This window comes from Mandrillus leucophaeus, unplaced genomic scaffold (assembly GCF_000951045.1).
Source record: "Mandrillus leucophaeus isolate KB7577 unplaced genomic scaffold, Mleu.le_1.0 Scaffold692, whole genome shotgun sequence".
Taxonomy (NCBI): Eukaryota; Metazoa; Chordata; class Mammalia; order Primates; family Cercopithecidae; genus Mandrillus; species Mandrillus leucophaeus.
Genome location: NW_012107497.1, coordinates 2,122,044 through 2,147,394, shown reverse-complemented (window position 1 = coordinate 2,147,394; position 25,351 = coordinate 2,122,044). Strand labels below are relative to the sequence as shown.

The following is a 25,351-nucleotide window of genomic DNA, read 5'->3' as shown; positions in this document are numbered from 1 at the left end:
CAACTAATCAGTTTAAGATAAAGGTCTCAAGCAACCCTTAACTATGCTCCATTCTTTATCATAAGGGATAGACTTCTACTGTTTAGTTTTTCTTGCATTTAATGTAAAGTGACAACTACTCCCTTGCTGTCAGAGATTTTCATTTCAGAGCTTGCCTTTGCCATCTAAATGGTAAACTTATGTGTATAAATGTCAAAGTAGATATTGCAGAACCTGAACAGAACTAGAGTAGGGGAGAGCAATATCTGACAAATTGAACTTACTGTTAATCACTTTTGATGAAAGTAAACTGAAAATAATTTACTGAAGTTTTAAATTTTTTTTTTTTTTTTTTTTTTTTAACCTATAGCTATTATTTAAAATAGCGGCCAGGCTGGGTGGCTGACGCCTATAATCCCAGCACTTTGGGAGGCCGAGGTAGGTGGATCACTTGAGGTCAGGAGTTTGAGACCAGCCTGACCAACATATGAAACCTCGTCTCTATCAAAAATACAAAAATTCGCCAGGTGTGGCAGTGGGTGCCTGTAATCCCAGCTATTCAGGAGGCTGAGGTAGGAGAATCGCTTGAACCTGGGAAGTGGCGGTTGCAGTGAGCCGAGACTGTGCCACTGAACTCCAGCCTTGGCAACAAGAGTGAAACTCCATCTCAATAAACAAACAAACAAGCAAACAAACAAACATCATTTCCTCTGTCCCATTTCTGTGGTCATTCAATTCAGTCGTTTCTTAATCTTCAACATCCAATTACTAAATAAGGATGGCTATAATTTACAAGTGTCTTTGCTCCTGTATTTCATACCTAGAAATAAGCTGACATAGGGCCGGGCGCGGTGGCTCAAGCCTGTAATCCCAGCACTTTGGGAGGCCGAGGCGGGTGGATCACGAGGTCAGGAGATCGAGACTATCCTGGCTAACATGGTGAAACCCCGTCTCTACTAAAAATACAAAAAATTAGCTGGGTGTGGTGGTGGGCGCCTGTAGTCTCAGCTACTTGGGAGGCTGAGGCGGGAGAATGGCGTGAACCCGGGAGGCAGAGCTTGCAGTGAGCCGAGATCACGCCACTGCACTCCAGCCTGGGAGCACAGCGAGGCTCCGTCTAAAAAAAAAAAAACAAAAAAAAAACAAAACAAAACAAAAAAAAAAAAAAAAAGAAATAAGCTGACATATACCTTCACAAATCTACAACTCTTTCCAAGCTAAGATTTTAAATAATATATCCACTGTGGGATGTATATACAAACATTAATTGGCTAATTTGTCTTCTGTTTAAAAGTTTGTCCTCAGTAATAAAATTTTACATCAGAAGTTGTCAGTGTTCTCTCAAAAAGTTTCAATTAGAAAAAAGTTTTCAAATGAAATAAAATTACAAATATATAAAAGCATAAGTTAAAATATAAGATAATATGAAATCAATTGTTGTTTTAGTGCATTTTCCCCTAAAAATGACTTCAGTGTTTCAATGATATTCTGGTTTGAAATATATCGAACTTTATTTTTTAAAAGAAATGATAAAATTGCTTTTAATGATTTCTCAGTTTTCATTTCTCTGAAGGACTAACATTAGCAGATAGCTGGAAGCACTTATAATTCACATTTTTAACCATATTTATTTCCTGAAGGAAATTCCAATAGCTTCCCCACTGCATCTTTCCCTCCTTGGCAGGATTCAGTACAGTTAGGCACAGTTTTCATCACACAACCCTAGCCTCTCTAGTTTTAACTAATAATATTATCTTCTAGGTTTCTCTCTGTGTGTCTAACAGCTACATCTCTGTATTCATTCATTAACTCAAGAAATATTTGTTGAAAACCTACCATGAGACAGTCTTTATTTATTTATTTATTTATCTATTTATTTATTTTTGAGACAGAGTCTCACTCTGTCACCCAGGCTGGACTCCAGTGGTGCAATCTCTGCTCACTGCAACCTCCTCCGCCTCCCAGGTTCAAGCAATTCACCTGCCTCCGCCTCCCAAGTAGCTGGGATTACAGGCGCACGCCACCACGCCCAGCTAATTTTTTTGTATTTTTAGTAGAGATGGGGGTCTCACTATGTTGGCGAGGCTGGCCTTGAACTCCTGACCTTGTGATCCGCCCACCTTGGCCTCCCAAAGTGCTGGGATTACAGGCGTGAGCCACTGCGCCTGACCTGAGACCGTCATATTTTATATCTTGGGTATATAGTAGTGATCCAGAAAGAAAAAGTCCCGCTCTCTGGAATCTCACCTTCTATAGGAGAATAAAGTAAACAGAGAAAAGGCTAAATTATATACTCAATTAGATAGTAGTTCAGTGCTGAGGAGCAAAATGAAAGCAGGTAAGGGAGAAATGAAGGATAAAGTGGGGGTCAGAATTTTAGATAGGAGGGGTCAGGGAAGACCTTATCAAGAAGGCAGTTTTGAAGTAAAGATCTGAAGGAAATGCAGAAATTAACCATTTAAAGAAAAATCATGAAAATAATATTCCAGGCGGCTAAAGCAAGTATAAGGGCCCTGACACTGGAATGTGCCGGGAGGAGTGGTCAAGAAACATGGAGGAAGTTATTATGGCTGGAGTGTATGAGTCAGCGACCACCAGAGAAATATCAGAATGAGGTGGGTAACCCGCGGAGGGACTTATGAACATAAGGGCTTCCCTGTTTACTTTGAGGGGGTTGGGGAGCATTGGGGCTTTTGAAAAGAAGCGGGGGATATAATCTGACTTTTCATTTAAATAGGTATCTCTGGCTAATATGTTGAGACTAGAGTCTACATGGGAGAAGGGAAGGAGGGGGAAGTTGTTAAGAGACAAATGCAATCATCCATGCTGGAGATAATGGTGGTTTGGATCAGAGTGGAGGCAGGAGTGAATTCTGGATACATTGTAAAGGTCGAGAGTCCTTAGGATTTGGTGGCCAATTACATGTGTGTTGGTAGAGAAAGGATTCAAGGATAACATGAAGAATTTTGGCACAGACAAGTGGAATAATGGAACTGCCATTAACTATAATCTGGAAAATTGCAGGAGGATAAGGTTAGGGTGTAAGATTTTTACATGCTAAATTTAAGATGGTTACTATATTTCTAAGTGAATATATAAAATGCATATATATGTCATGATTCAGGAGAGAAATCTTTACTAGAGATACAAATTTGAAAGTCACTAGGGGTAACTTTTAATCTCTTCCACACTTGCTCAGAAAATACTGGTATTTTGCTCTATTCCCTTTCCAGACCTCTTTTCTTCCAAACCCAACCCTGTAGACAATCTTAGCCATTTCCATCACTTAAATAAAACTTTGACACAAAAGAATTTTATTTAAGAGTGGTGAGAAAGGGGATAAGTAAAATGTCAAGATGGGAGCTTAGATGCACTGCTGTTAGGGCCCAACAGAGAAGGCACCCAGCAGGAGGAGGGAGTTAGCCCTTTGATGGTCGATTCTGCTTAAGGCTATATCAAGGTGTTTTGGGGATAACAGAAATAGAAGGAGCTAGAAGAAAGTACAGGGAAAAAAATTTAAGTCTATAGATTGGTAGACAGTCAGAGACTCTTGGTTCTGTTGCCATGGTGGATTTATACCTTCCAGAAAACCTTTCCTCAACCAATCAGAGTATTTTACCAGATAGATTTACTTAACCATTTTGCACTAACACAGGAAAATGGGTAATCTAGGATGTTGGACATCTCCTGAGTGAACTTTAATAATGAGAGTCCTGGTACAGCTACCTGAATTAAGGGTATGGTTTCTAAATTGGTCCAGCTATGCTGAACACAAATATCTCCTTACTTATTTTTTATCTCTTTATTTTTTCTTGTGTCCAATTTATCCTGCCATTTTAAGGATTATCCCTGTCCAAAATCCATGCATGATGACATATAGCTTTTTGGACACTTTCAAGGCCATCTTTTAGGCAATCAAGACTCCAGGGAAAAAGAAAAAGAAAAAACTGGATTCACAGTTTTTATCCAGCTTGATTTCCTAGTGCTTTGCCAGCAGAGACACTTGGAAGGATAATCAAAGTGAATAACAAAGTGAAGGATAGTCTCTTTGTTATTCTTCAGACACGTCCTTCTGATACAATTGTTTTACCCTTACTGACTTTGTATGTTTAACTTTGAAAACATTTTCTGCATCAAGAAACTGTATAATGTAGTGCTTAAGAGCAGAAACTCTGGAGCTTGAACATCCAGAGTGGGACTTCAACTATGATATTTAAAAACGATCTCACCTGAGCAAGTCACTTAACTCCTTGGGACCTCCTTTTCTCTGAGTTTGGGTAATAATAATAGAGCCTTCCTCGTGGGGCTGTTATGACGACCATACAAGTTACTATAAGTGTTTAGAATGTGTCCTGGCACATAAATAATAACTGTCAGCTATCAGATTCAAGATTAGTCCAGATTCCAATTATATTCACCTTAGCCTAAGGATTTCTCCTCTATAAAATTCTTCCTAGTTTCTGCTTTTTGCGCTGCTTTCTTCTTTTCATGATTTCAGTTACACTCATGTCTTATATATTTTTGCTTGGATTATGTCCTTAATGTCTTTATTACTTTCTAACTTGTTTGTATAACTATAATATGTATATTCAATAACGTTATAAATTACTAGAGTACCATGATTATTCCTTAATATTTCTTTCTTATCTTTTAGAGTGTTAAGCATAGCACTTGGCTTGAAGTAAAAAGTTGTTGACTTGAAGTAAAAAGTTGAGTTGAACTTGCTTATGAAAATCCAGTTTGAATTGAATCATTGAACCTCTAAGATTTGTTACTCTGTTCAACCATTGTAGACAGGTATTCAGGTCTGGTCAGATGTGAGCTATTCGGGTAATTGCTTGTTTATTCTACTTTACTTTTACTGGTCATTCGCTGTTAAACAGTGGAATAGAAGTCCATATGCATTTCCTGGCTGAGCTTCCTTATGGTTTCCTCACAGTACATTAGGTATCTAACAAAGAAGTCCTTTACTCAAAATTATGTCTGCCCATTTCTCCAGATGCCACAGAGCATCAATAAGAACAAAAAGAAAAACAAACAAACAAAAAACCCTGCACTTTACTGATCCAATGATCACTTTACTAGTCCATCAGCACTAAGTAAATTGAAAACAATTTTACCAGTCCTTTTATGATACGTACATCTTGTGTTAAGTTGTACACATTGCCTAAATCATTTTATAGAAAATCCAAATAGAAAAATTGGCTCACACGCATGGCAAAGGAGGGTTGTATAGAAGTAAGTACTTTTCCCTTCGTTAAAAATATATGGCATTCTCTGATTCCAAATTTCTTAGAGTCAGGATATACTTTTAGTGTTGTGTGACTCAGCAGAGGAGGGGCAGGTAAGGCTTATGGAGGAAAAATTCCAAGGCAATACAACAATCCAAGAAAACCTCAAAAACTGATTATCACTGATGAATGGAATATGCTTTTTAAAAATTCATGTTATACTTTTTAATTCTATTTAAATATGCAATCATGAGCATCTTATTATTTTGATAAATGAAAATTTAGTATCAATGATTAAGCAACTTCATAGGTAGCTACCATTCGTGATAAAATATAATCAAACTTGCAAAAATTAATATTGATGACAGTAAACTATTTTGATAAAATAGAAAACATATTTGGTAATATTACGCCTGTTTTATATATTACTAATGCTACTGATGTTGGGGAAATGTGCTTTCCATTATAGTGTTTTACACAGGGGACAGAAAAGCAAAATCGCTCTTTTACACAATCATTCTGTACCCAAATGCAGTCTTCTAAAAAAAAAAAAAAAAAAAGAAAAGAAATTAACAAAAACCATGATATGGGAGCAGGAAGCTAACACTCATTTTTTTTTTTTTTACCTTTTTGGAAGCTCCATGGATTTCCTTATTGATAACACTCTTTACTCTTTTGCCTGTGGTTTGGCAAATTAAATCTGGGAATTGGTGTGTTAATCATTTGTGATTTACAACACAAAGTTCTTGATTTTTTTTTCCCCTCAGGATGTTGAATGATATATATTAATATTCAGAAATAAGCAGACTTGGGTACAAGTCATTGTATTAAACTATATGATATTGCCAATATTTAAACATTTTGAAAGGCATGATGGCAATTCATAAAGTTCAGTGTAATAGTATTACAATTTTAATATGTTCATGGTTTCAAATTTAACCAGGAAAAAAATAAATACAAACTAGCTTTTTTAATGGTAAAGGAAAGACAACAAAAAAAATAAACAACAGAAACAAACGTAAAGACTCCAAAGAAAAAAAAGACACACATAAAAAAATACTGATTAAATCATTCTTTGCTTAGAGTTTCAATGTTTTTCAATAGTTTTTGTCATGGTTCTTAACTCACAATTAGAACAACGGGTTTTAAGTTACTGAAATAGAAATGGAAAAAAATTAACACATTTCATAAAAAAACTAAAGCAAAAAATAAAACAAAAATTAAAAACAAGCTAGAAAACAGCATCCTCTTCTTGGTAAAAGTTATGGCACACAGAATCTTGAAATAATTTAGAGTTGCATTTCTGTACCTCAAGATAAATATACAATAAAGTGAGTTATTTGTTTTATACCTTACATAAATAGAATAAAAAAATTACTCCTGAACAAGTAACAACTAGTCTTGGAAATACACATGGTCCCTGTCTTATAATGGTTCTACTTAATGATTTGTCAACTTTAGGGTGGTGTGAAAGGGATATACATTCATTAGAAACCATACTTCAGTATAGTATTCAATAAATTGAATGAGGTATTCAACACTTTATTATACAATAGACCTTGTGTTCTATGACTTTGCGCAACTGTAGGTTAACATAGTTGCTCAGAGCATGTTTAAGGTAAGCTAGGCTAAACCATGATATTTGGTAGGTTAAGTGTATTGAATGCATTTCCACAGACAAAATTCTCAACTTACAATGGGTTTATCCGGATATAACCCCATCATAAGTCAAGGAACATCTGTACAATAAAAGAATATGATCAAAAGTTTATAAGATCCTCTAAGGAAGATTTTGTCAAAAGCAAATATGTTTTAACTTATATGTATTCTCTTGTTTTAACTTTTTTTAGCTTTAGAATATTTGCCAAATCTGGAAATAACTTTACGTATATTTTATGTGGTTAACATTTTATTTACAGTTTTTAAAATATACAAATATATAATTTTATAAAGTTTAACACATTCTTAAAGGTAATTTGTTTTTAGGATACTTTACATGGAAATTTATAACTTTCTTAGAATTTGGGGTGTTTGACAAAGCAATATGCATTTTTGAAATCTTAAAATTTATATAATTATACATTTTAACAGGAATTTTCCTACATAGTCCTACATGATTTCACTGTATCTTCACAATAGTACAGTTGAATAGGCAGGGGCGATTATTATCACTGATTTAATCTCAACGTTAAAAACCAGGCCTAATTATTTTATGTTACTTGCCCAAGGGTACAACTATCAACAATCAGGTTAAATCTTTCTAAGTTTTTTAGGTTCCAACACAGTGCTTTGCTAAACTCTCTACTCTACTGCTTGTCATAACCACATAATGAAAGTTCAATGATGAGGAAAAATGTTAGTACTGTTTTAATTATATGTGGGTTCCCTGTCACACATTTTCATAAATGATTGTTTTAGATTCAGTATATACAAACCTAGAACAATTTCTTCATGCTTATATATGTATACGTTTGTAGAATTCACATGTCTAGATGATTTAACTCAGTGAGTTAGGATGCGATGTAAAAAGAAGTAAATGTGGTTTTCTCTTTTAGTACTGGCACTGATTAAAACTGCCCTGTCTTCTTCTGTCTCAGAGTCCACACCTACGTGTATCAGACCATCACTCACTAATTCAACAGATGTATATTCAGTACCTATTAAGTGCTAGGTGCTGTTCTAGGAGTTCCAGATACAGTAATGGAGAAAAACAACAACAACAACAACAACAACAAACAAGATACTATTTTTTCTTCCTGGTGGTTGTGTGTATGTATCACCTTCTTGAAAAATGTAGTACTGCAGTTAAATAGGCTATACACATACTTAAATGTAGGTATACATGTTTATAGACTTATAAAACCCTAGGCACTATTGTCCTCATATTTTGGGAAGGTGAAAATAATAGCTTTAAGCAGTTTTAGGCATCAGAAATGCCTTGAGACACTTTGTAACTTGGTTAGCAGAGGAGCATATAACTTTCATTTCTAAGAAAAAGGGATTAGAAAAACCCATTAGTAGCTGTTGTGACAGCAGCCGTTGGGGAGTAGATCTATCTTAAAATTGAAAATGAGAAATAAGAGAACCAAAGACTCAAACTCCAGTTCATTTTCACTCTCTGGAATTTGTCTTTATCTGACAGATAAAGGCAACACCCTATATAAATCTAATTCTTACACTCTTTACATCCCATCCAGCTACCAGGCACTACATTAATGACATATCGAATTGGGAATTGTGTTCAATCAAAAGACATTAAAGTACTTATTAACTAGGTTTTACGGAGCTTCTAAAAAAAGTTAAAAAGTTATTTTTGGTGTCTCTATGGTAAATTGATCTTTTAATTTTTTCTTCATGGTTTATTGTCCCCATGTGAGAAAACACTTTCTAAACACAACTATGTATTTGGACCAAAATGTTCTTCATAGGATGATGCATTGTCTTTGCATAATTAACGAATTGGTAATTATATATCACACATAAAAAATGACGTAATTGGTCGAAGCACAGCTTCAATCATTTGTGAATAAAAGGAAAACCTCCCCACAACTTAATTGCAACTTCAAAACTTCTACCAGCCTCATGATTTGTAAGTTTTAATATGGAAGTTTCTGCTTTCTACACTTTACATGATGGGGATTATGAAAATAGTGTTGCTGGGAGAATGGAAGGAGTAGGAGTGCGTTCTTAAAGTGCATTTTAGCAGAGTTGGGAGTAAATTGCAGCATAATAGTCAAGGTAGGGCAACTGCTAGGCTTGATAACATAATGGTGGGGGAAAAAGAATGGATAATTTCCTACAAAAGAGAGATTTGTATAAAACATAAAAGAAAACTGTACCAAAGCACATATAAATATGAGCTGGGCATGACTGAAATGCAGTAAATATCCATAATCTCTTCTCTATAATACAAATCTTTTCATATAATACAAATGAAAAATAATGTACTATAGAAATAACTTAAGCATGACTTAAATTACAGTTAATGATTAATATTTGAAAATACACACATTTATATACAGCAAATCAAATAAATCCCGAGTCATATAAGCTGTTGAAGAAACAAATTATATTTATAACTGAATAAATGTGTTGAAAAACTCCATTTTTCTAAGAGAAACCACTGATCACATTATTGCGAATGTTTATGTAGAGTCCAAAAGATCAGTTTCTACAAAGTCACAATATATTAATAAAAATCATCTTTTTCATGCATTAAACTGTTCTATTAGAAATTTCAAGTAGAATTCAAAAAGCATTTGCAAGCAAATTTTGCTTTGAAATTTTATATGAGTCATGATTACTTAGAGTAATTGCAATATTCTTTTATTCTAATATTATTAAATTGGTGAAATTTCAACCCTTTATCTAATATCCCCCTCTATTACAATATGCATATAAACAATTATTCTTTTATTTTCCTTCAGATTTGTTGTTTGGATTTGTACATATGGTGCCTTTTGCTATTATCTGATTCTCCTAATACCAGAATAGAAAGGCAGTCACTTTGCCCGTGGCATAATTTTGCCTTCATTTAAGTAACTGGTATTATTAAATTTGTGCTTACATGCTATGAAACAGATTCCAGAGTTGAAAGATCTTAACCAGTGTATTAAAAATCCCTGTTGTCAGTACTTTTGTCCCTACTTCAACGCAAGACTGAAGTATCGAAGCCTAAAATATGAGAAGAAATCGTACATCTCTCAAGGGATCTTCTGCTAAGTTTTACGTCACCGAAATTCTAACTCGGCCCCAAGTCTGCTGAGAATGGGTTTTCATAGACACATACTTAAGTTTCTGTGTGACCAGAGAAATAAATCTGCTATCTCTAATTTGAAAATATTTCCAGAATCTGACATTCTGTCACTACTGACTGAGTCCAAGCCACCAGCATCTATCTTTTTCAACTCTTGTGGCTTCTACTATTGGCCCCCTACAGTTCTACTCTCAACCAGAAGCCAGTGTGATCCTTTTAAAACATGATTGAGATCGTGCCACTCAACTGCTCAAAAACTTAACAACTGCTCTCATCTCATTTAGAATCTTCTTTACAATGGCCCCAAAGGCCCTCCACAATCTGGACACTCACAACTCCCATAACCTCATCTCTTTCTACTCTTCTGCTGGCTTGTTTTGCTTCAGCCACTTTGGCCTTCTTGTTGGTGTTTGATTAAGAAAAGCTCGGTCGCACATTTGGGCCTTTACTCAGACTCCATGGCTGACTCCCTTACCTTCTTCCAATCTTTGCTCAAAGGTCATTTCTACCCTATTTGAAATTGCAATCCCACCACTTTCAATTATACCTACATCTACCCCTGTAGTGGTCCTATATCTCCTTAACAGATTCTGTTTTGTTTTTTCCCCCAAAATACGTATTACCTAGCAATACATGATATTTACTTATCATTTTTCTTTGTTTGCTTGCTTCTATTCTGTCTCCCAATGTTATAATAAAAGCTGTATGAGGGCAAAGATTCATTAGTCTCCTTCACTGTTTTATAAGCACTTAGAATAGTGTGTGGTCCATACTAAGAGCTCAATAAATATTTTTGGAATGAATCAATCTGCATTCCTTAGATTTACTTGTCCTAACAATTTTTTATTTCTCAAGACCAATGCAAAAAACCTGAACTCAAGAGGGTTTGAACGACTTTGCTTCACACTGTCTTTGGCTTATAAGCTCACTACCAGCTTTCCCTTGTGGTGTTGAAGTTGAACAAGGGTTGTCTCTATTTCTTAATCCTATTTAAAATCTACATTAGGACTACCATGTCTCCTACCTGTGAGCTTTCTTCATATGGCCACATTTTTCATCATCCTCTTGGTTACCCAAAGTATAGCACATTTTATTCACTCCAAACAAGGCATCTGCACTATAATTGGTTTTGATGAGACAATTGAAATGATGTGTGCCTGATATTTTTACTTTCCTTCCATTTATTTCCTCCTTCTTTCTTTTTCTCCTTATTTTCTTATTTCTTTTCTTCGATTCTCCCTCCCTCCTTTCCTCACTCTCTTTCTTCCCTACTTCCTCCCTTCCTTCCTCCTCCTTTCAATGGTTTGAAACTCCAGTACAATGTTGAATACTGAAGGGAAGTGGGCAGATATCCTTGTCTTGTTCATGATCTTAGGGTGAAAACATTCCACTCCACCATAAAGAATAATATTAGCTGTAAATTGATTCTTATTATTGCAAAAGGTAAATCATAGTTGTCATTCTTATTATAAGCTATGTTCTTGTTTTTGTCCTAAAAATTCACATTTATTGATACCAAGGCCTAATTGAACAGCTAAGGATTCCCTGAATGAGGGAGCAGCAGAATCACTTGAAGAATTCCACATGAAAGGCATGAACTCTTTTTTTTTTTTTTTTGAGATGGAGTCTTGCTCTGTCGCCCAGGCTGGAGTGCAGTGGCCGGATCTCAGCTCACTGCAAGCTCTGCCTCCCGGGTTTACGCCATTCTCCTGCCTCAGCCTCCTGAGTAGCTGGGACTACAGGCACCTGCCACCTCGCCTGGCTAGTTTTTTGTATTTTTTAGTAGAGACGGGGTTTCACTGTGTTAGCCAGGATGGTCTCGATCTCCTGACCTCATGATCCTCCCGTCTTGGCCTCCCAAAGTGCTGGGATTACAGGCTTGAGCCACCGCGCCCGGCCTGCATGAACTATTTCTAAGAATTTCTCTATGTAGATGCTAACTACACAGTAAATATATCACTATTTATTTCAAAAATATCCTAGATTGAGTTCCCCTAAAAGCAGATTCTAAGACAAGGGATGTATTTGGGAATGATCCAAGGAGGTGCTGGTAAGTGTGTGTAAGGTAAGACAGGGAGCAAGTAAAAAGTATCCTATGAGGCAGGTTTTTACTGTGTGCGATGGGGTCTTAATCCTGGAACAGAATTGTGGGTCAGAGCATACATCATGCTTCAGAGTTACCCTAACTGAAGAGCGAGTGAGTAGTGGTGTTTATCCACCAAAAGTTATCTTTTATTGGTTGAGGTTTGCTGGGGAACATTGGGGATGCAGAGCTTTAACTACCTGACACTCATGAGCTTTGATTACTAGAGAGAGCCCTAAGGCAAACAGAGACACTTGGACCTGGCAGCTGCCAGTCAGGGTACAAGGCATGCTGAGTCAGGAAATGATACGAGTGATGTCCCAAGAGTGTTTCATACTCCAATAAAACTGACGCTGTCAGTAAAATTAGGCATATGGACACATGATGATAAATCCTTTCAGTTAAGTCTTCTAAGTGGATCATTTCTGCTTTTAGGATAAGCTTTCAAATATTTAACTCTCTCAAGAGAAAACCTTTTGGTAACTTAAAACTTATGATGCTAAGAAATTCTATGTTCATCCTTTCATATGAGATACTTTAAAGCAGGATTTGATGGTTTAACACAGTAATTATATTTTGGAAAATTTTATCATGAAAATGATTTTTTCTTAAAAATAAAATGCAACTTAATATTGTTCTAAACTTCCAAAAATTGCAATTCTTCTAAAATTATGTACTCTTGTCTGTTATGAGCATTATTAACTTTGTACATATAAACAATCACAATCAATTAACTGCTAATATTGGCTCTGAAATAAGAACGAAAATATTACTTATGTGTATGTTTCTCATTCCTCTCTAGCTCTGCCTTAGCTAGTGTTTTTGCTATTAAATGCAGATTTCCATATATAAGTTGGTGTTTTTCTGCATAGTCTCTGTCAACATGATTAGGTAGCTTTCCAATTCAATACATCTATTGAAACCATATGTGCTATTTTAGTTGTATTTTGTTTAGAAAGTAATTCTTTTAACTTATTACATATTATTTGTTTTATATTGCACTTTCAAAAAAATATGTATGTTAAAGCACAGCAATACCTACTATAGTTCTGTAATATGATTCATGCAAATCTGTCAGGAATAAAATCAACCACAATTTAATTTCAAACCTTCCCAACCAGCAGCTGTACAATTTATGCACTGCTTTTCTATTTTTACTACTGGATAATGACAATGATGAATGTCTTTAACAGGAAATACATATTCATTGAAAAGACTGAGCTCAAAACTATCCCCCTTCAAAAAGTCAATGAAGGTAGGAAGCCCATTCACTTGCTGGAGATTTGTTGGGAGAGAGAAGAAATCATGCCCACAACTGCATCTTATGGGGATTCAACCATTTAGCTAAATTAAACCTGCAATAATACCATATTATAAATCACAGTAATCAATACTATTATGATTGATGTCAGCTATAATAATATTAAATAGATCAGGATGAACAAATGATCCACTATGAGTGTAGCCAAGGGTCTACCATTCTGAGCATGCCAGGTTAAGAGGTATGGAGACCGTTATTCAATGGGCAACTTAATAAGATCAGGGTCACTGCTCTCCTGAATCAAATGTCCATGATCCTGGGAAGGAATGAATATTAGCTCACTCGCAGTAATTTACATGTTGAATGACAATGATGAACTTACAAACTCTGCTGCCATGAGAACTTAGTTAATAGAAATAATGACAGGAATTCTGGCATGTCAGCTTTATTTTACTAACCGATTAGGGTTTTTTTCCTCATTGTACCAATGAGTGATTTGACTTTTACTTCAAACAGAGTAAGAAACAGTGCCATACTGACATGGATGGAATAGTTCCAGAGATCTGTGAAGCTCTTATTTTACTGTGTAATTTTATAGCTTATTTGATATAATGTAAGATATTAAAGTCAAGTCACTGAGATACTGCAACACCGATTTCCAAAACAAACAAATAGCTTTATCCATTTGTATATTCATACAGGCAAATGTGTGACATAGAATGAGCTTCCAGGAAATCATTTGAGTATAAAATACTTTAGCTAATATGTGCTGCTGATAGCAAACTCATCTTTTGCCTATAATCACATGCCGTTTGCATTGGAAAATACCAAGCTCTGGGTACACTATAATATTTCATTTTGAGTATAAAATGTATGATCACAAAATTATCTGGAGACACATTATTATGTACATTTTCTTGATCCTACATTCATTTATCTTCAGACACTGCCTTCTAAAATTCATAGCCTACTTCCTTATCATGATTTGTCTTACTTCAGAATGCAGTAACTTGCTGCTGGTGGTTTGAAAACAGATGGATTTTGTTGGTAGCCTTTCACTAGCAGTTATAAAGAAAATATTTTATTGATTTCTATTCAATTTTATTCCATATATTATAGCATAGGTATTGACATTAATTTGAAATTGAATAAGTATACAAAAAATATAAAACAAAAACAATGCACATTAGATATAAATGAAAAATCTAATTTCCCTTTTTGGAAAATGAAAGGAAAATAATCCATTAGCTAGGAATAAACTGTTCCTCCATATAAGTTTGTTTTCTGGGGGTTCCTTTCTATCCGTACTGCATGTATAAAATGATTATTTTCGTGCATTTCTTCATTTTAGGATGTCTCTCAACACTAAATATTGTAAAATACATCTTCTAACTTAGGTGCTTCTACCCAAGATTTCTGAAGCTAATCACACTATAAAGTATTTTTAAGAATTCCATATGTAAGTCAAAATGCCATCATGATGTATAAAATGTAAGTCAATTGTTCTGGCATTATGAATGATTGGTATGATCACCTTGTAAAATCTGAATGAAAGTGCTTTGCTTTTACCTTCAGAGACTCCTCTTGCTTAAAGAGATCTTCAAAGTCCTTAGCACAGAGGTCAGGAGCATTGAGAAGTTGTTCCACTTCTGATAGGGCTTGTGAGACATGAGTGATTTCAGTCAGGTAAGTAGAAGGCACATAAGAAATTTCCAAAGGCATGTCTTCAGTCATCAACATCATCGTTTCTTCACGGACAGTGTGCTGGTATAGATATACGAAAGAACAATTCTTTTAGCTTCCTAATGGTGAAAACCCCTCTATTGAGTTTATATAGCTCTCATTCTACAGCTGACAAGTGAATCTACAAACTGGGCTGAAAGTAGATTCAAAACCTCATGATGATAAATCTAGTAAAAAGGTTATTTATTAATTATATACCTGCTTCTTCCAAAAAGTGTTAGAAGCATTTTATAATAAGCGATACACACATATTAGCACCATGAATATAAGATGAAAGACCATGAGGTCATAAGGAGAGTAGTTTTATCCTAAGAAAACGATGATTTTTGCAACCAGCATTTTAATTTCTAATTCTAATTTGCAACTGGCATTTAAAATTCTAATTTTCCTAGAAATCCAGGTAGGGAACTGGGTGAAGGGGGTTCATATCTGTTTTATTGGTAACAAAGGCAACTTTCCTATACATTTTCCCCCAATCTTCATTGAGATACAACAGATACAAAGTAGTTAGGCTGGCATGTAACTGTATTAAAGCCCTCTTCTCCTCCAAATTCTAGACATTAGCTCCTGCATTTGTTGCTACTCTCTTGCTAAGTTAAGCTGCTAATTAAGGTGCTATATGAGCAGAACTGACTGTGGAATTTGTATTTTAAAAAGAACTCCAGAATGTCCCGAGATATACGGGAGCACTAGCCTCTTCTCTTGCACCTACACTTTTCTGACTGGGATCCAAGTGCTAGACATGACGAGAATTTCCAGCTCCAGAGTCCTTTTGGAGTTTCCCAGTAATGCCTCTTTCCCTATTCCTTATAAGAGCAAAAAATAAATACTACTTGGCACGCAAATTCGAAAGATGGATGACCTCTACTCTCTTCTGTCTACACTATAGGCAGCAAAATTCTTGTAATTCAAATTATTCTCCCAGTAACTTTGTCTAGAATTGATCAACTGCCACCTGCCTATTGATGAGGTCACCTGAGGGTTTCAGTGGTAGGGTCTCTGGGGAAGTTCAGACGATAAGCATGCTAAAATAGCCATTTGTTACTGCAGAGCTTTTTATGACAACACGATACTCATTTTTGCAATAATGTAATAAATTGGACTTTGAGGATCCTAGACTGAACCCCACACAAAGATGAGTGAAATGTATAAGCTCGTCAATTTATGTTTTAATTTCTCTGACCTAGGATTTTCATACTCAATTCTTACATGATACAAAAAATGAAATAATTCTAATTTAGATATCTCATCTACTTGTGATATAGCAAATTCACAGAATTGCACAAATTAGCTTTTAAATAAATAAACCTTTTACAACATTTGTTTTATTGTGTATATCTTGACCAAACCCATGGCACACATTCCTTCATGATCAATGGAATAATGTACATATATTTCTCATTTACATTTAAAAGGATATTAGAAACTTGAGCCAGAGTTTGATAAATAAAATTCAGAATTTAACAGATTTCTTAAGAAATTCTTAATTTCTCTATTTCATAATAAGCATTTTACCCATTTAAAAGAAAAATAACTCAGCAGGCTATTTGAATGTGAAATTGTCACTGACTCATTAACCACTTAGTAGAATCAACAGCACAAGTAACACAAGCTTGTGTTTTGCATGCATTACATTGGTTGATGACCATTATGTTGTTCTTAATAAAATTCACAAGTTAATAAGCTTGTCTTATTCGCATTAGTTGCTTTAACCTCTGCGGTAAAGATAGCCTCACATCATCTAAAGCAAGCATATTTCCTATAATACTTATTTAATGGTGCAATTATATTTGCTTTTAATGATATACATTTTATGCCTGTAAGTTTTTGGAAAACAAAGGTTTTTGTTATCAGGAACGGAGTAGAGGACAAGTAGTAGTTTTTCATTTATTTATTTATTTACTTTTTTGGTGTTTAATCGAGGGAATTGTTTCAGAATTGGACATATCTTGAAAATATTTAGAAAAAAATCTGGGTGGCCTTAAAAAAGAAGTGGGAATTCAAAAAAGTTTTGATGCATGTCCTCATCATTTTTTCTTAAAAGAAAAATAATTCTAAGATTTTTATATCTATTTTCTGATTCTTCTTTGATATGTAGTTTTCTCAGTCTTCATTACTTTCATTTGAGATGCTCTCAGCTACCTTAAATTCATATTGCTGCTTAATAAATATAGTATAGCAAGAAACTTAGCTGTATGGTCAAATACAATAAAGAAAAAGACACTCAAAATACACTCACTTTTGTTTGCTAACTTGTATTTAACTTCCTTAAACAAAATCTCAAACCCAAAGTTTGACGACTTTGGCATTTGCATAAAGGAACTTTAAATAAAAATGAGATTTACCAATGAATCCAGGAGCTGGTTTTTTGAAAAGATTAACAAAATAGATAGACCACTAATCAGACTAATAAAGAAGAAAAGAGAATCAAATAGACAGAATAAAAATGATAAATGGAATATCACCACTGATCCCACAGAAATACAAACTATCATCAGAGATTACTATAAACACAAACTAGAAAATCTAGAAGAAATAGATAAAAACCTGGACACATACACTCTCCCAAGACTAAACCAGGAAGAGTTTAAATCTCTGAATAGACCAATAACAAGTTCTGAAATTGAGGCAGTAATTAATAGTCTACCAACCGAAAAAAAGAAAAAAAGCCCAGGACCAGACAGATTCACAGCCGAATTCTACCAGAGGTACAAAGAGGAGCTGGTACCATTCCTTCTAAAACTATCCCAAGCAATAGAAAAAAAAAAGGGACTCCTCCCCAACTCTTTTTATGAGGCCAGCAGCATCCTGATACCAAAACCTGGCACAGACACAACAACAAAAAAAGAAAATCCTCAATAAAATACTGACAAACCAAATCCAGTAACACATTAAAAAGCATATCCACCACAATCGAGTAAACTTCATCCCTGTGATGCAAGGCTGATTCAGCATACACAAATCAACAAATGTAATCCATCACATGAACAGAACCAATGACAAAAAAACACACTTGATTATCTCAATAGACGCAGAAAAGGCCTTCAATAAAAGTTAACACCGCTTCATATTAAAAACACTCAATAAACTAGTTATTGATGGAACAAATCTCAAAATATTAACAGCTATTTATGACAAACCCACAGCTAGTATCATACTGAATGAGCAAAAGCTGGAAGCATTCCCTTTGAAAACTGGCACAAGACAAGGCTGCCCTCTCTCATCACTCCTATTCAACATAGTATTGGAAGTTCTGGCCAGGGCAATCAGGTAAGAGAAAGAAATAAAGATATTCAAATAGGAAGATAGGAAGTCAAATTGTCTCTGTTTGCAGATGACATGATTGTATATTTATAAAACTCCATCGTCTCAGCCCAAAGACTCTTTAAGCTGATAAGCAACTTCAGCAAAGTCTCAGGATACAAAATCAATGTGCAAAAATCACAAGCATTCCTATACACCAATAACAGACAAAGAGAGAGCCAAATCATGAGAGAACTCCCATTTAAAATTGCTACAAAGAAAATAAAATAATACCTAGGAACACAACTTACCAGGGAAGTGAAGGACCTCTTCAAGGAGAACAACAAACAACTGCTCAAGGAAATAAGAGAGGACCCAAACAAATGTAAAAGCATTCCATGCTTATGGAAAGGAAGAATCAATACCATGAAAGTGGCCATAGTGACCAAACTAATTTATAGATTCAATGCTACTTTCATCAAGCTACCATTGACTTTCTTCACAGAATTAGAACAAACTACTTTACATTTCATATGGAACCAAAAAAGAGCCCATATAGCCAAGACAATCCTAAGCAAGAATAACAAAGCTGGAGGCATCACACTATCTGACTTCAAACTATACTACAAGGCTACAGTAACCAAAACAGATTGGTAATGGTAGCAAAACATATAGACCAATGGAACAGAACAGAGGCCTCAGAAATAACACCACACATCTACAACCATCTGATCTTTGACAAACCTGACAAAAACAAGCAATGGGGAAAGGATTCCCTATTTAATAAATGGTGCTGGGAAAATTGGCTAGCCATATGCAGAAAACGGAAACTGGATCCCTTTCCTACACTTTATACAAAAATTAACTCACGATGGATTAAAGACTTAAACCTAAGACCTAAAACCGTAAAAACTCTAGAAGAAAACCTAGGCAATACCATTCAGGACACAGGCATGGGCAAAAACTTCATGACTAAAACACCAAAAGCAAAGGCAAAAAAAAGCCAAAATTGACAAATGGGATCTAATTAAACTAAAGAGCTTTTGCACAGCAAAAGAAACTATCATCAGAGTGAACAGGCAACCTACAGAATGGGAGAAAATTTTTGCAATCTATCCATCTGACAAAGAGCTAATATCCAGAATCTATAAAGAACTTAAACAAATTTACAAGAAAAAAACAACCCCATCAGAAAGCGGGCAAAGGATATGAACAGACACTTCTCAAAAGAAGACATTTATGAGGCCAACAAACATGAAAAAAAGCTCACCATCACTGGTCATTAGAGATATGCATCAAAACCACAATGAGATAGCGTCTCATGCCAGTTAGAATGGTGGTCACTAAAAAGTCAGGAAACAACAGATGCTGGAGAGGATGTGCAGAATAGGAACGCTTTTACATGGTTGGTGGGAGGGTAAATTAGTTCCACCATTGTGGAAGACAGTGTGCCAATTTCTCAAGGATCTAGAACCAGAAATACCATTTGACCCAGCAATCCCATTACTGGATATATACCCAAGGGATTATAAATCATCCTACTATAATGACACATGAACACGTATGTTTATTGCAGCACTGTCCACAATAGCAAAGAATTGGAACCAACCCAAATGTCCATCAATGATAGACTGGATAAAGAAAATTGACACATATACACCATGGAATACTATACAGCCATAAAAAAGAATGAGTTTGTGTCCTTTGCAGGAACATGGATGAAACTAGAAACCATCATTCTCAGCAAACTAACACAGGAACAGAAAACCAAACACCACATGTTCTCACTGGTAAGTGGGAGTCGAACAATGAAAACATATGGGCACAGGGAGGGGAACATCACACACTGGGGCCTGTCGCGGGGTTGGGGGCAAGGGTAGGGATAGCATTAGGAGAAATACCTAATGTAGATGACGGGTTGATGGGTGCAGCAAACCACCAAGGAACATGTATACCTATGTAACAAACCTGCACGTTCTGTACATGAATCCCATAACTTAAGTATAATTTTAAAAAAGAAAAATATCATTCAGTGACACTGCATAAATTGAAAATGAAATTTACTTAAAAATAATAATTCATGCTCTAAGACCAGAATTCTGTGTCTCAGCGAATAATATCTAGTATTAATCACAGTCCTAAACCAGGGCTTAAAGAATATAGGCAGCACACCGTACTCTGGCTTCTCATCTGTTAAGCTTTCCTCCACCTGATCCCATGTGTCTGCCATAGATTATTATATACCGATTTAATAAATATTCTTCAGAACATTAAACTAAAAACCATTTTCACCTATCTTTCAGTGAAAATGTCTTTTAGAAGAAGTTATGTGACATCTATTTAAATTGCCAATTTTTCTGGTAACCATCCTTTTACTCTCTGTGTACAAGAGTTCAATTTTTTAAAAAATTTTAGATCCCAAAATAAGTGACAATTATAATTCTATATCTGGTTCTAGAAATCATTTTTTACAAACTTTTTAATAATGAAGAAATTTTTATTAACCTGACTGAAATACTCTTCAAAGAAACATTAGTCATTGAACTGCAGGTTGAGAATGCTCTAATAATATGCATATTGTGATTATTTTCAAGATTGTCACAAATAAGCCATAGAGCAATCAGTGTCAATTCACGGAAATAATTCCTCCATGTTCAGCCATGGCATGAACAAATTTTCTAGAACACTTAGAAATATTAAAATTCTTATGGTTGAACATAATCAATAAAAAGGTATAGTTTATTACTTTAGAAAAATCTGAATGAGAAAAATCATTCCTACCCTAAACTACTGATAATTAAGTAATCTTTTAAAATTTTTTTCTTTCCATTATAAATTAGAATACCTGTAATTTCTAAAATGCTTCAGCTATATGTTATAAAGTCTAAAAGGTTAATGTTATACATTAAATATATTTAATGATGACAGATCTATTGAAGGATTTACTATCTTAATACATAGTGTCCAGTCATCATAGATAACAGATATTAAGTGGTACAGATCAACTGACTAGAGAAAACTAAGGGTTGATCCTGTAATTTTCATGAGAAATAGACATATTCCAAAGTAACTTTTTGACACCACTGGGAAACTGTGAACTCATTTTCTAGAAAATTCCGTTTTATTAAGTTTGAACATTCTCATTTATTATAGCAATCTGATATACACAATAATGTTTAATATATAGACTTTTGTAATTTTCATATACAAGAAACTACCACAAACTGAATCAAAAGAGAACCAGACATTTGGAGATCTAGTTTACTATCTATTCCTTAAAAGTATAGCACTCCTATTGAAACAGTCACACAAATCTATAATGAGTAAACTACATCCATTGAATGACTTTCAGTTTGGTTTAATAAAAATTTCAGACGGCTATTTAAAAATCAGTGTAATTGGAAATATGTTTATTTTCTCTTCTTTATGCCAAATCCATGTACTCATTCAGATTAATCCTTTTCGTTTGAATTTCATTAACTCTGCCTTGAATAATTATATCCTTCTGAGTTCTGATGTGTACAAATCCTGTCCAACCTTTTGAAAATCAACTTGCTTTTGTTAATGTTCTTTACCTTATATCATTATAGATACTCATGCATCATTAGCAAGGAAATGCTATAATCTGACTAATTGATTTTATTTATTTGTGTTTATTTTCATTTTTAGCTATATATACCCCAAATAATACACTAGCCTCATTTTCTAGAAACAAAAACGATATGTGAAAGAAACCATAAAATGCCTATTTTTATTTTAAAACGAAAAGTTCAATCAATGCTTAATGATTGTTATAGAACAAAATGATGATTTGTATGATCTAAACTTGAAGTCAAAACAGTTTTGAGATTTTGATCTGTGTAAGTAGGCACAGGTATCACTCACAATGCTTTAAATAAACTTTCATTTATCTGAAACTTCAGTTATCACATTCTTTTCATTACATAAAATTTGTTTCTTGAAGGGCCATAACTGCCTAGGATAAAAGCAATCCTGTTTTGAAACAAATGGTGCATTATGTCTAGGTTTTTAAACAAAATATTTTCCTCCATGATTTAAAAGACTTCTCTCTCCTTTAAATGCACTGAGGTTACTGACCCATTTATGAGTTATGAGGTCAAAGAAACTCAAGAAGAAAAATATGCTATATGACATATTATTATGACATATGCCACAAAAATAACTACATATCTCATATAAATATGGCACATGAAAAATATATCAATGCATCAAAAGTCTAACTAAAAAAATAGACTATTACCTTGACCAAAAACAAATAGTGATGGAGCCATTTTTTTTTAACTTCATTGGTGTTAATGAAGATGAAGATAAGCAAATCCTCAAAGCAAGAAGATTTATTAATGATTTACTGTGAGCTATAAAATGAAAATCTATGAGCCATAATATGAAAGTATGTCAGTTTATATCTGATTATCTTTCCTCAAAAGGACATTCTTAGATATTATGGATTATTTAAAAGTAATAACACAATGATATGTAAATCCAAAATAGGACTGCAGGCTTTAAGTAGGTTCTGATGGGCCATAAATGGAAAGACTTAAGTTTTCTTAGACAAGTAGCTCTGTTAGCTTCACAAGTCTTCAGAGAAAGACAAGTTTCCTTCTAGGAATCATTACAGTAATAAAGAAAGTTGAGGGATTTTTAATTTATTTCCCCTGGATAATTATACTAGACATTATAAGCATAAAAATGCAAATCACAATAAAATTTGGCAAAAATATTGTATCAGTCCAGAGTGATTAAAAAGCCCTCAAACAATAAAGCATAAAAACAAAAGAATATGATGCAGATGAGATGGGTATGGTTTATAATCTGCATTGTCACTGTTTTGGATACATATAATGGCATGACAGTAACAGCATTCTGACGATACTTTGTTTTGTATGTTTTAGTCAAGTCACTGGGTAAAAAGACCTTGAATAATCAACCTAATGAGTCTAAGCATATTGGTTATGACCCTGCATAGAGAAAATAGCAATGAGAGAGTGTTTGCTCTTATGTGATCTCCCCCTTCCTATTGCATCATCTATCAAATTGCTTATATGAAGCTATATAACGAAAAAAAGGGCATGTCCACCTCAGAATAATTATTAAGAATTGATCAACAATATAATTTATCCCCTTTTTAAAAAAAGAATAAAACTCACTAAAATACATTAAAAAATCAAGGTAAAATATGAAAGAAAATAATCCTTTATACCCATATTATTTTTCTAAAATTAGAATAAAATTTTAAAGCAGGGCAGGCTATCAGTGAAAAAGATACGCAGATGATGCTGGATTTGCCAGTCTTTAAATACGCCCGACTTCTAGAAGGCCAGGTATAAATAGCATCCTATATAAAAGGTCTGGACAGACCTGCTCATTGACCTGCCTCATGTTGATTCTTACTTCCTACACCATGAAATTTACCTAATTCCTCAGGGCCAAGCTCAATTACTATATAATTAAGCTGATAAACTGAATCTGGAAAATGTGTTAATGCCTTATAGTGGTTTAAAGTCTTTTCTTTCAAAGGACAACATTTGCATTTTTATAAAGGTTTTCAAAGAATTAACATAAATTAGTAACCTGATAAAATTTCAGTCATTAAGTATGGCCTGTGAAAGAAGAGAAAGAAAACGGTTTTGTTTGCCACCATGATAAGCATCAATATATAAGCACCAACAATCATGGCCTGCCTTGTAAAACCATCTCCAAAAAATAACCTATGAATTAATAGATAAGGTTATATACCCTAGCCAACTTATAAGGCAGCAAACAAATGCAGCAAAGACTCATGCCTAGTATCTAGCATACAGTATATTATGAAAAATATCTGTTGGATAAATTAATGAAGAAACCAGTATCAACTTAACAGGATAATTATAAGATAGACATGTGGCTAGAATTGCCAGGATCTACATTTATAATATAATTTATATTTAGGAGTATTCAGAATTCAAACAGGAATATTTTCTTCATTTCATAATGCAATCTTTATTGTCATAGATTTAAAAGGTGTATCTGATTTCACTACGTCACATTTCTCCAATTCATAGCACATTAGCTACATGCTACTCTACATGCATGTTTAGGTTCTTAAGTTGTCTTTTAGGTATTAATGTAACTCATTATACATGAATACAAACATAAGCAATTATTTGAGGTAATGATACATAGACAATATTAGAATATACTAATTTTAGCTTCTTCATGGGTGTCACAATGTCTATTAGCAAATTGAAGGCTATGAGAAGACTCCTATTACAAAATCATTTTAATCTTTGATAATTCTTCCCAAACTCTTCTCATAAAAGTTTTCCTTTATATATCCAGGAGATATTTTTTATTGTAAGCTATTCCAAAATGTCAGCTTGGGAATACTTGTTATAGCAATCTTTTTTATGTTGACAAGCAAATTGAACCCTCCCTCCACCCCACATACATACCTATACTTAATTCAGTGTGAAAATAAAAATAACACAAGAAAAAATAAGTATGGAAATACCTTAAATTCTGCAGTTATATTTCACACTACTATATCAGTTTTAACTTCTGTTGCCTTGTGGATCTGTCAACTTGAGTAGATTTTTCAGAATAAACTCACACTTTTATTTCTATACTACATTTATCACACCCCTCAGAAAATGTAAACACTATCTCTAGATTAATGTGGCAACTCAGTATCTATGTCTAAATATGCATGTGTCATAATTATGTTTTACAATAAAGTATTCTCTTTATTAGAAATGTGAGTGATAGTAAAGATGCCTATAATTACACTATCCAGTATGGTAGTCATTAACTACACTTGACTAAAGAAATGTAAATCTAAATTATTTAAAAGGAAATACAATTAAAAATCTAGTACATCTGTTTTTACTAGCCGTGTTTTAAGTTCTCAGTAGCCTTAATAGCTACTTTAGGGAGGGCGGAGCAAGATGGCCGAATAGGAACAGCTCCAGTCTCCAACTCCCAGTGCGAGCGACACAGAAGACCGGTGATTTCTGCATTTTCAACTGAGGTACTGGGTTCATCTCACTGGGGAGTGC

General features: G+C 34.3%; 1 protein-coding gene across 1 annotated transcript in view; it reads right to left on the bottom strand.

Annotated features, from left to right (window-relative positions):
* Positions 1–25,351, bottom strand: part of LOC105555622 (dystrophin) — a gene marked incomplete at its 3' end in the record, with an annotated part of 1,920,295 nt that overhangs the window by 977,112 nt on the left and 917,832 nt on the right. The window contains exon 42 of the mRNA XM_012002637.1: positions 14,880–15,074. Within this exon, the coding sequence (XP_011858027.1) occupies positions 14,880–15,074 (195 nt within the window). The remainder of the gene's footprint in view (positions 1–14,879; positions 15,075–25,351) is intronic.